This window comes from Rhinoderma darwinii, chromosome 1, assembly GCF_050947455.1.
Source record: "Rhinoderma darwinii isolate aRhiDar2 chromosome 1, aRhiDar2.hap1, whole genome shotgun sequence".
NCBI lineage: Eukaryota > Metazoa > Chordata > Amphibia > Anura > Rhinodermatidae > Rhinoderma > Rhinoderma darwinii.
In genome coordinates, this window is record NC_134687.1 from 22,893,403 (window position 1) to 22,906,398 (window position 12,996).

Below are 12,996 nucleotides of genomic sequence, written 5' to 3' on the forward strand. Positions count from 1 at the left end.
TGGATTTCTGTTGATACTGAGAGCCTGGTCTGCTCCCTGGGGCCTGCACCCACGTCCTTTAACCGGTGCTGCTGGATCTTTTCGTTTTTCTCTCTATATATATATATATACACACACATAGTAAACAGTATGGATGTACACTATACACAGACGCATACTATACATACGCATATTTACACACATATATACATTGTAGCAGTTTGGGGAATGTAGATAGATTGTTTACACACACACACACACACACACACCTCAAAAGATGCACAATGCACATCTAAATAAAGTTAAGGACATTTTCGAAAAGTAAAAACATTTTCACCGGAAAAAAATTATATATGCCCCCCCCCCCCCCTCAAATGAATCCATCCAGCCATGACTGTTAAAAAGGCAATATACCTCATCTCTAGAACTGCGATAAGTAGAAGACATAATTGGGGAGGGGGAGGGGATATGGTAAAGGTTGTAAAAGGGAACAAAGAAGGTAGAACAAGGCGGAGCGAAGTGTTATTAATCCTCAATCTTCATATATAATGACAATATCAATTCAAACAAATCGCTGCCATTCTCCCATCAAGGACAATAAGGTAGAAAAAGGGGAGATATCAAGTCAATACCTAATGGAAACATAAAACAAGACACAATTATTAAAATATACTAAGTGGCCGGGATATTAATAGAAACGGAACAAAGCTCAATTTCTCACTTCATCCATAAGGGTGTCATAGATCCCAATGTGACAATCTGTTAGAACTTTCTTCGACCCAAAACCTTCTTTGAGTTTTCTCCTCTGATGCCACAATGTATAAGGTCAATCCCACGGACTTGTAGTGTTCTAGGATTGCACCCATGGTGCCTTGGTAAAATCTTCTAGTGTGTAGGTTCCTCAATGGTACTAACACCCTTAATATCTCGCACGTGCTCTGTGGGATGGGTCTACGTTCTCTAGAGGTCAGGCCTACATACACCTTCAAGCAGCCATATGTAGGGTAATAAATGACGTGTGTTGTGCTACACAAGATGTTGTCTCATTTTTAACTGTTTTGTACCATCAACTGACATGAAGGTTGTTGCTCGACAAATATTGGCCCAGGGCATCCCCACAGGGCTAGCGTCCTTGCCTAGGTCCCCGGGAGCTAAACGGTTTCAATGTCTGAGGCACATAATGGCTCCGGGCCTTTAGTTTCTCCGTCTTCTTGCTGCCATCATCGGTCTTTCTGCAAGATTTACGGCCAATGTTGGTTTGGATCTTAATATAGGCCGATGTCTTTCCAGAAAAAAAATAAAACATGCAAGTAGTAAAAGGCAGATTTTTCTTCTCTCCTTTTTCTTCTCTCATCTGCTCTTGTAGAATCCTGAAGTGGACGGCAGGACTATCCGAGAGCTGACGTTGGTGGAGCTGACCGAGAAGCTAAAGCATGGGTCCCTGACTCCGGAGAGCGTCCTCTATTCTTATATAGAGAAGGTGAATGGTTCCCTATGGGGTCACATAACTGCAACTACACGGGTTGGGGATTGCTATTTATGCCCATAGGGTCAATGATTCCACCGTGAAAGGCGATCTGTGACTATTAGTTTTATGTTTATGGGACTAAAAGGACAGGTAATGGGGATGTGCTTCTTCAGCTGTAGCCGCTTTACTTCTTGCTTGTTTTTGATTAACGCATCAGTCCTATAAGAAGAAAACACAACAGTAATGGCCACCAGTGAAATGATCAGCAACTGGGACAATCATTCCTATCATTGCATGGTCCCAGGATGATGTCAGTGAGCTGCTTAGTACATGTAAAGGCAGTGTCTCTGCTCGCCATGTTCACTTGGCAGATGGTGTACTGGTGGTGATGGGTCCATACATGATCAGACATAAGAGATGTCAATCTGTGCTGGGAAAATGCCCATTCCTGCTGGTTCCAAAAAGTTTTACCCCTTAGCAGTAAGAATTTCCTCCAGACACTTACAATAATCTTTTCTCTATGTTTGTTGTCGGGAAGTTCTTGGACTACAGATTTTCTTCAGTTCTGGACCCTATGACAACCAGCCGGGTTTCAGCACTTTAAGTGGACAAGTTACATAGTGAATACGGTTAAATAAGATATATCTGACCTCAGCAACCCTTGTCCATATGGATGTTATAGAGGGGGTCCCACACTCAAAATTCCCCCTTTATGTACCAGGACAGAAAGCAACTCTTTTCGGCATGTTATGCTACGCTTCATTCGGCCACTGCAGGGGAAATGAATGGCTAGATGCGGCTTCCCCCTGGAATTGTCTTCATGAGTTAACCCCTTTTACCTCTGATGCCCAGTGAATATCCAGGTCTGATGAGCCGACCAACTCTGTTTTGTGCTTGTTGTGATCTCAGTTGGTTCCAAGACCCCAGAACTTTGATGCTGTGTCTCCTCATAGTCACATGGAGAATTCTTCTTGTGTTCTGGATCCGTGTCTTACTATTGGACCTAATGACACTTCATCTTATGGACAAATGACCGGTCTTCTTCTTCTGGTCCTGTGCAGAATTCATGGATTCCTCACTATTGTCCAGGTCCTGGGGCTGCAGGTCTCCTGGGAGGTTCTGTCACTTCCAGGATGAGGTGTCGCTGCAGTAATTATTGGCCAGTCCTGGGAAGATTCACCACTGCTCCAAGGCCTGTGTGACCCTCTCCAGACTGAGATTTCAGTAACATTATTTGTCTAGAATGTTTGTGGTGACTTCTTTATTTTCATGGTTCAGTTTATAGTGCGGTCTAAAATCAACAGCAACATGAAAGGCTGAAATTATAGGAAGTTTTTGTAATTCTTTCCTTGTAAGGGGGCAGATACTTTTTCACTTGGGTGATAAGAGCGTTACAATCCCATCCTGTGTGATGCAAATCTGTATGTTCCATTCTTTAAATTGACATTGTGTTTACGGATCAGAAATTGGTCCTTGTGACAAATATGCAATAAATGGAGACACTTGGAAGGAGTTAAAACTTTTATACAGCTATTTTATATCTGGAGTTGAAGCCCCTTTAAATTTTCTGGGTAACACATGGCGGATGGGAACAGACTCCTAATAGAGAATGCGTAACATGTTTTTCCCAAGGTTGCAAACTGCTTAACTATCTTTGTTTCCCTCCCTTGTCGAAGTACCAAATAACGGGTTTATTTTTTCCCTCCCTGTCTCAAGCTCCAGATATCTGGTTTATATGTTCCCTCCCTGTCTCAGGCTCCAGATATCTGGTTTATATGTTCCCTCCCTGTCTCAGGCTCCAGATATCTGGTTTATATGTTCCCTCTCTGTCTCAGGCTCCAGATATCTGGTTTATATGTTACCTCCCTGTCTCAGGCTCCAGGTATCTGGTTTATATGTTCCCTCTCTGTCTCAGGCTCCAGATATCTGGTTTATATGTTCCCTCCCTGTCTCAGGCTCCAGGTATCAGGTTTATATGTTCCCTCCCTGTCTCAAGCTCCAGATATCAGGTTTATATGCTCCCTCCCTGTCTCAAGCTCCAGATATCTGGTTTATATGTTCCCTCCCTGTCTCAGGCTCCAGATATCTGGTTTATATGCTCCCTCCCTGTCTCAGGCTCCAGATATCTGGTTTATATGCTCCCTCCCTGTCTCAAGCTCCAGATATCTGGTTTATATGTTCCCTCCCTGTCTCAGGCTCCAGATATCTGGTTTATATGTTCCCTCTCTGTCTCAGGCTCCAGATATCTGGTTTATATGTTCCCTCTCTGTCTCAGGCTCCAGATATCTGGTTTATATGTTCCCTCTCTGTCTCAGGCTCCAGATATCTGGTTTATATGTTCCCTCTCTGTCTCAGGCTCCAGATATCAGGTTTATATGTTCCCTCCCTGTCTCAGGTTCCAGATATCAGGTTTTATATGTTCTTCTCTTTACTTTAGGCCCTGGAAGTGAATGACAACTTCAACTGTGTGACAATTTTCTTGTCTGACTGTCAGGCTCAGTTGGAGGGACTGAGAGAGCATCGGGTGAGGGGTCCCCTGTATGGAGTCCCTGTCTCTATAAAGGAACATGTTGGTTATCAGGTAATGGTCACACGAAAGGTTCATAATACCCCACATGGGGCAGAGACACTTTTTTATATATATATATATATATATATATATATATATATATATATAAATTAGTTGGTCACCCCATTATCATCTATATATGATTAGATTGTTATCTCTTTGGGAAAGGACTGAGATATGCAGAAATTAAAATAGTCTCCTGGAAGACAATTCTGCGATGGAGCAGGGATTCCTCACCAGATGTCTGGGTGTAATTTTAGGGTCACCCTTCCACCTGTGGCTTGGTCCAATATCTTGATGTTCTGGAGAAGGAGGACAGCGTAATCGTCAATGTCTTGAAGAAGCAGGGGGCCATTGTATTTACCAAGACAAATGTTCCGCAGGCTCTATTCTGGTAAGTACAAAGTAACTGAGACTTTGAGACCACATCCAAGTTAATTACACTAGACTACAAATCCCATCATCCTCTTTAGACATACATGGCCTTCACACAGCATCCTCCTCTTCATCCTCCTGGCTCCCTGTTCTGCCAGAACCTTCTATCTTGTGTTTGTGTCTCCAGTCTTCTGTGTTGTCTTCATGTTTTCTGAGGTGACCTCCTCTCCTTGGTTATTGTCTTCATTGAGGGGAGTCTTCTCATATCATTAAGCCTTAAGGTCCTATTACATGGTCTGACGTGAGGAGACCGCTCGTTGATCGGCGCTTGTTGTCTCCTTTCACAAGGATCTAGTGTGGGGATGATCGCCCTTTACTACGATCACTCGATCCCATACATTTCTATCAGGTCGGCGGTGCATTGTTTACACACCAAGAGGTCCTCACAACAATGATAAAAGTATCTGCATTTAAATCTATTCAATCTGCTGATGTTCGGCTGATCGTTGTTTACACTGGGTAATTATCGGGAACGAGCCTTCTGTGAGCGCTCGTTTGCCTGATAATTGACCCGCTTAGAAGGGCCTTTGGTCCGGTTCCAGCTCTATAGTCCTCATTTGTACGACACATGGGGTATTGGTGTCTTAGTACAGAGATAATTATAACCCTGCCCATCTTTCCCTTTCAGCTATGAAACCAGTAACCCAATATATGGACTCACTTTAAACCCCCATAACAAAGCCAAGGGAGCCGCAGGATCCTCCGGGGGGGAAGGTGCGTTGATTGGCAGTGGAGGTTCCATTCTTGGCATTGGAAGTGACATTGCTGGCAGCATCCGTCTCCCGGCCAGCTTCTGTGGAATCGCTGGATTTAAGCCAACTCCAAATAGACTAAGGTAAGAACCATTCATGTACACAGTATACAGGAAATATACACATACACAATAAGAACATGTATACACTCATATATAGAAAATACACACACATATACATACCCAAACACATACAGTATACACGCATACAGTATAAAGGAAATATGCACATACAGAATAAGAACATGTATACACTCATATGTAGAAAATACACATACAGTATACAATCATATACACACATACAGTATACAGTCATATACACATACAGTGTGTGTATATGTATATACACTCATATATATATATATATATATATATATATATATATATATATATATACATACAATAATATACATACAAACAGTATACAGTCATATTCACACACACATATATATACACACATACTGTGTGTGTGTGTGTGTGTGTGTGTGTGTGTGTGTGTGTATATACCAATACAGTATACATACAGAAGATACACACATCAGGGGCATAACTAGGAAAGACTGGGCTCCATAGCAAACTTTTGGCTGGGCCCCCCCCCCCCCTTGTAGATAGTGCCTCCCTATAGATTCCAACACAAAGCGCCCCCTATAGATGGCGCCATACACAACCTCCTGTAGATGGCGGCATACAGCCCCCCTGTAGATAATGCCATACAGCCCCCCTGTAGATAATGCCATACAGCCCCCCTGTAGATAATGCCATACAGCCCCCCTGTAGATAATGCCATACAGCCCCCCTGTAGATAATGCCATACAGCCCCCCTGTAGATAATGCCATACAGCCCCCCTGTAGATAATGCCATACAGCCCCCCTGTAGATGATGCCATACAGCCCCCCTGTAGATGATGCCATACAGCCCCCCTGTAGATGATGCCATACAGCCCCCCCTGTAGATAATGCCATACAGCCCCCCCTGTAGATAATGCCATACAGCCCCCCCTGTAGATAATGCCATACAGCCCCCCCCTGTAGATAACGCCATGCGGCCCCCCCTGTAGATAACGCCATGCGGCCCACCCCTGTAGATAACGCCGCTCTTTCTTACGGAGGAAACCGCCAAAACTCTCATTGTTGCTCTGATTCACTCTCGTCTTGACTCCTGTAACTCATTACTAGTCGGTCTTCCCTCTCCAATCATCCTCAATGCAGCAGCCAGGCTCATATTTATAACCAACAGCTACACCAACGCCTCTACCCTGTGCCAGTCACTGCACTGGTTGCCCATCCCCTTCAGAATAAAATTCAAACTTATTACTCTCACCCACAAAGCTCTCCCCAGTGCTGCACCTCCTTACATCTCCCCCCTCATGTTTATCTACCAGCCTACTCGGGCTCTACGTTCTGCTAACAACCTTAGATTAAAAACCTCCATAATCCGAACCTCCCACTCCCGTCTCCAGGATTTCTCTCATGCTGCACCCGTCCTCTGGAATGCGCTACCACAGACAATCAGATTAATTCTCAATATCCACAGTTTTAAACGTGCCCCGAAAACACATCTATTTAGACAGGCCTATAACATTCCCTAATCAGACTCCTTTCCATGGCCCTCCTTTTAGGTTAGTCATCAGAATAAGATTCCCTCACACGACTTCTCTTCATGTCCGTCATACACGGATACTGGCTGGTGACCGGCTCATGCAGCTTTATGTGTACCACCCCATGTGTAGAAAAATGGACTATTGTACAGAACAAACACTGTTACCAGTGGTGTAACTACCGCCCACGACAAGGGCCCCCACCATGGCCGAAGGCTCCGCTAGCAGCCGCTATGGCTGCTACTGCAGGACGCCACTGAACACTACGGCAGAGCAGGGAGGTATCTCCCCGCTCTGCCATTAAACAAAAGACATGTATCCCCTATCCACAGGATAGGGGATACATGTGTGATCACCTGCAGCGATAGGGAGAACAGGGGACTGAAAGTCCCCTGAAGTTCTACATCACAAACCTCAGACTTCCGGGGTCTGTGTCGGCAGCTCCGGAGAAATGAATGGAGCGCCGGTCCCGCTTGTGCGCAGGTTAGTCATGGAGAACTTGGGGGACTTTCAGTCCCCCGTTCTCCCGATTGCTGCAAGCGATCACACATGTATCCCCTATCCTGTGGATAGGGGATACATGTCTTTTATTAGGGACGGGGGGACGGACGCTGTATGGCGTTCCCTACGGGGGGACGGACGCTGTATGGCTTTCCCTACGGGGGGACGGACGCTGTATGGCGTTCCCTACGGGGGGACGGACGCTGTATGGCGTTCCCTACGGTGGGACGGACGCTGTATGGCGTTCCCTACGGTGGGACGGACGCTGTATGGCGTTCCCTACGGGGGGACGGACGCTGTATGGCGTTCCCTACGGGGGGACGGACGCTGTATGGCGTTCCCTACGGGGGGACGGACGCTGTATGGCGTTCCCTACGGGGGGACGGACGCTGTATGGCGTTCCCTACGGGGGGACGGACGCTGTATGGCGTTCCCTACGGGGGGACGGACGCTGTATGGCGTTCCCTACGGGGGGACGGACGCTGTATGGCGTTCCCTACGGGGGGACGGACGCTGTATGGCGTTCCCTACGGGGGGACGGACGCTGTATGGCGTTCCCTACGGGGGGACGGACGCTGTATGGCGTTCCCTACGGGGGGACGGACGCTGTATGGCGTTCCCTACGGGGGGACGGACGCTGTATGGCGTTCCCTACGGGGGGACGGACGCTGTATGGCGTTCCCTACGGGGGGACGGACGCTGTATGGCGTTCCCTACGGGGGGACGGACGCTGTATGGCGTTCCCTACGGGGGGGCGGACGCTGTATGGCGTTCCCTACGGGGGGGACGGACGCTGTATGGCGTTCCCTACGGGGGGACGGACGCTGTATGGCGTTCCCTACGGCGGGACGGACGCTGTATGGCGTTCCCTACGGCGGGACGGACGCTGTATGGCGTTCCCTACGGGGGGACGGACGCTGTATGGCGTTCCCTACGGGGGGACGGACGCTGTATGGCGTTCCCTACGGGGGGACGGACGCTGTATGGCGTTCCCTACGGGGGGACGGACGCTGTATGGCGTTCCCTACGGGGGGACGGACGCTGTATGGCGTTCCCTACGGGGGGACGGACGCTGTATGGCGTTCCCTACGGGGGGACGGACGCTGTATGGCGTTCCCTACGGGGGGACGGGCGCTGCATGGCGTTCCCTACGGGGGGACGGGCGCTGCATGGCGTTCCCTACGGGGGGACGGGCGCTGCATGGCGTTCCCTACGGGGGGACGGGCGCTGCATGGCGTTCCCTACGGGGGGACGGGCGCTGTAGGGAACGCCATACAGCCCCCCCCTGTAGAGAACGCCATACAGCCCCCCCCTGTAGAGAACGCCATACAGACCCCCCCCCCCCCTGTAGAGAACGCCATACAGACCCCCCCCCCCCTGTAGAGAACGCCATACAGACCCCCCCCTGTAGAGAACGCCATACAGACCCCCCCCTGTAGAGAACGCCATACAGACCCCCCCCTGTAGAGAACGCCATACAGACCCCCCCCCTGTAGAGAATGCCATACAGACCCCCGCCCCTTGTAGAGAATGCCATACAGACCCCCGCCCCTTGTAGAGAATGCCATACAGACCCCCGCCCCTTGTAGAGAATGCCATACAGACCCCCCCCCCCGTAGAGAACGCCATACAGACCCCCCTGTAGAGAACGCCATACAGACCCCCCTGTAGAGAACGCCATACAGACCCCCCTGTAGAGAACGCCATACAGACCCCCCTGTAGAGAACGCCATACAGACCCCCCCCCTGTAGAGAACGCCATACAGACCCCCCCCCTGTAGAGAACGCCATACAGACCCCCGCCCCTTGTAGAGAATGCCATACAGACCCCCCCCCCCCCCGTAGAGAACGCCATACAGACCCCCCTGTAGAGAACGCCATACAGACCCCCCTGTAGAGAACGCCATACAGACCCCCCTGTAGAGAACGCCATACAGACCCCCCTGTAGAGAACGCCATACAGACCCCCCCCTGTAGAGAACGCCATACAGACCCCCGCCCCTTGTAGAGAATGCCATACAGACCCCCGCCCCTTGTAGAGAATGCCATACAGACCCCCGCCCCTTGTAGAGAATGCCATACAGACCCCCGCCCCTTGTAGAGAATGCCATACAGACCCCCCTTGTAGAGAACGCCATACAGACCCCCCTTGTAGAGAACGCCATACAGACCCCCCTTGTAGAGAACGCCATACAGCCCCCCTTGTAGAGAACGCCATACAGACCCCCTTGTAGATATCTACAGAGGGGGCTGTATGGCGTTATCTACAGGGGGGGCTGTAAAAAAGGCACTATCTACAAGGGGGGGTTATGTGACACCCAGGGGAGGGGGGGCCCCAGTCAAAAGTTTGCTATGGGGCCCAGTCTTTCCTAGTTACGCCCCTGACTGTTACACTTTGTGTCTCCCTTATTTCCTCATAGATTGTAAGCTCTTGTGTCCTCACTCCTCAGGTTACATAGTTACATAGTTTGTACATAGTTTGTACGGTTGAAAAAAGACACATGTCCATCAAGTTCAACCAAGGGATGGGAAAGGGGAAGTAAAGGAAAGGTTTGAATTGTAAATGAACTTTGTCACTATGTAAAGTAAGCCCAGCGTAATGTAGGCGCAGCCGTAATGAAGGAAGCGCATGACTAGGTGTTTGGGAGTTCTAGGCTATTATGTTCTAGGTATTATGTTTTAGGCTATATTTATAGGGATTGGAGGGTTATGTGAAAGGGGCATGGGGCAAAATGTATCTATATGTGGTGGGTGGAGAATAAAGTATATAAGTCCATGCGGGGAAGAGGCAGCCCTCTTTCCCGCTGGACAACAGGAGAAAGTTTTGTCCTGTTATTATAGTGAAAAGAAAAATATACAGATAAATAATTTTACTTACCTGATGGAAGCGGCAATGGAGTCAACGATGGCCAGGATCCGGGATGCAGCGATGCAGCACGGCGTGGGATGGCTGGATGCGCTGATTGCCGGGGCTCTTCCTCCTGTTCCAGCGGCTGGAGAGGAGAGTGAGGGACGCAGCAGCAGGCGTTCCAGGCCTCAGGAGAGGCCTTCATCTGCAGAGACGCCTCGGTCTGGTCGGCGCCGAGGGAGCCCCTCCAGGGACCCTCCTCCTCCTGCTGGTCCGGAGCTGCACCCTGGCGACGGTCCACGGAGGTCAGGGAGGAATCCCATCAGGCGGGCGAGACCGGAGGTGACAGGAGGGGGGGGGCCGCGGCGGCCATCTTCCTCCCTCCTGTCTTCAACAACAACGCCGGAAGTGGAGGCGGGACCGGATGCGCGCGCAAGACCGGATGCGCGCACAGGACCGGATGTGCGCGCTGGGCCGGATGCGCGCGCAGGTCCGGAAGTGACGGCTTTCTCCGGCGCCGATGCTCCAGGTGCCGGAGGAGCTCAGCGTACAGACATCAGGACACCAGCACCGACCCGTAGGAAGAGGCGGGCGGCATCTAGATGGGGAGCGAGATCGCCTCCTGCAGGAGCAGGGAGGCGTGCGGCGGCGACAGCGACCGGAGGTACCCGGGCAACTTCTTGGAGTGACGCCGGGCCCCATCCGGACGAGGGGGGGCAGCGGTCTGCTATACAGGCAGCGACAACGACAAGAAGATTTTATTTTGACAGCCCTGCAGAAGGACTGGATCGGCAGGGCTGTCGTTCTGAATATGCCACGCCACCAGGGGGTGGCAGGATCGTGGACGGGCCGCATTCCGCGGAGCCTAGAGCAGCAGCGACTGGAAGTGCGGGGAGCTACGGGGAGCGTGGGGTGCAGGAGCACCACTCCCCAGGATCGTCACGACCGACGCCTGGATTATCGGGAGTGATGGACGCGTCCGCTGGGAGGTCACCTCAGGGACGGCCGGGTGAGTCTACCACGGATGTGGTGACGGGGATGTGTGGGGGGGATGTGGGGGGGATGTTGTCAATGTCACAGATGCAATTGTTGTTTAGAGGGATGCAGGAGTATTTTAGGAGAATTGTGCCAGGCGTAGAGCAGTCGCCAGCGAGGGTATGGGGCGCTGCTAGTGAGGCGTTTGCTAGTGCGGCAGGGAGTGCGGTTGCTAATGAGGCGATTTCTGGTGCAATTGCGGCAGTGATTGCGGGTGTTAGTGAAGTGGCGCCGGTTGTGGGTGCCGTAGTGGCTGTGGGAAAAGCGGTTGACGAGGCGGCTAGTACAGCTAAGAAGGTGGTGGAGGATGTGCGTTTGGCTGACGCCGCTAAAGGTGAGGTTTATGTGTGTTTTGAGTGCCCGCTGGATGCACATTTGAAGGTGGAAATTAGGGAAAAGATATGGAAAGATGAATATGTTGAGATTTTTTCTTTGCTGCCGTTAGAGAAGTTTAATTTGGACCGGTGGAAACCGGATGAAAGTAAGAAGGAGGAGGAGGAGGAGCGGCGGCGGTATCGTTTGATTCCACGGACTTTTGCGAATTGGCTGCAGGCCTTCGCTATCTTGGCTAGTGTGGTGGGTGAGAAGGCGCCGGAGAACTGTTCGGCGCTATTCTGTTATATGGATTTGGTAGGGGAGGCGTATCGTGTATACGGTGGTAATGCGTGGTTGCGGTATGACGAACAGTTTCGTCAGCGGAAGTCGGTGCGCCCGTCGTTGCGATGGGATCACAAGGATATCAGTTTATGGATGCGTCTGATGTCTGCGCCAAAACAGGGGCAGCAGCCCTTTCGGGATGCGGCCGGCGGTCAGGGGTCAGCAGCGGGTCGGTCAGGATCCTCAGGAAAGGGGTGTTGCTGGCAGTATAATGAGGGGCATTGCAAGTTCGGCCCAGATTGTAGGTACAAGCACGAGTGCTCCGGTTGCGGAGGCGCCCATGGTTTGTCCAGATGCTTCAAGAAGCATAAGGGCAGGCAGGGAGATGCTGAGCAGAAGAGGGGCGACGCCGGTGAGGGTGGAAAGGATGCTCCCGTTTTTAAGGGGCTATCCAAATAGGAAAGTGGCGGATTTGTTGTGGTTAGGATTTTCAGAAGGTTTTCGGATTCCTTGTACGTCGGTTGGACGTGATGGGGTAGTCCGTAATTTGTCGTCTGCTTTGGCGCGGCCTGATCTGGTTACGGATAAGCTGCTGAAGGAGGTGGCTTTGGGCCGCATGGCGGGTCCGTTTTCCTCCCCGCCTGTTCAGAATTTGCGTGTTTCCCCGTTAGGTTTGGTTCCAAAAAAGGAGGTGAATAAATTCCGCCTTATTCATCACTTGTCTTATCCGGAAGGCGAGTCGGTGAATGACGGCATTGATCCGGCACTGTGCGCGGTTAGTTACACTAACTTTGATGCGGCGGTTGTTTGGGTTCGGAAATACGGGAAGGGCTCTCTGTTAGCGAAAACTGACATTGAGGCCGCTTTTCGTTTATTGCCGGTGCATCCGGATAGTTTTTGTTTGCTGGGATGTTATTGGCAGGAGGAATATTTCGTGGATTGTTGCCTCCCGATGGGCTGCTCCATTTCATGCGCTTATTTTGAGATGTTTAGCACGTTTTTGGAGTGGGTGGTCCGTCGGGAGGCGCAGGTGCAATCTGCCCTGCATTATCTGGATGATTTCCTGTTTATCGGGCCGCCGGGTACCTATGTGTGTGCAGGATTGCTACACACTATGGAGAGAGTGGCAAGGGATTTTGGGGTACCTCTGGCGCCTGAAAAAACTGAGGGACCCACGACGGTCATTAAGTTTTTGGGAATCATGATTGATTCAGA

The 12,996-nt window shown here is 50.6% G+C and overlaps 1 protein-coding gene across 1 annotated transcript in view; it reads left to right on the forward strand.

Annotated features, from left to right (window-relative positions):
- Window positions 1-12,996, forward strand: part of LOC142748847 (vitamin D3 hydroxylase-associated protein-like) — a 33,881-nt gene that overhangs the window by 3,940 nt on the left and 16,945 nt on the right. Inside the window, exons 2-5 of the mRNA XM_075856154.1 lie at window positions 1,346-1,459; window positions 3,885-4,028; window positions 4,277-4,410; window positions 5,080-5,286. Of these exons, the coding sequence (XP_075712269.1) occupies window positions 1,346-1,459; window positions 3,885-4,028; window positions 4,277-4,410; window positions 5,080-5,286 (599 nt within the window). The remainder of the gene's footprint in view (window positions 1-1,345; window positions 1,460-3,884; window positions 4,029-4,276; window positions 4,411-5,079; window positions 5,287-12,996) is intronic.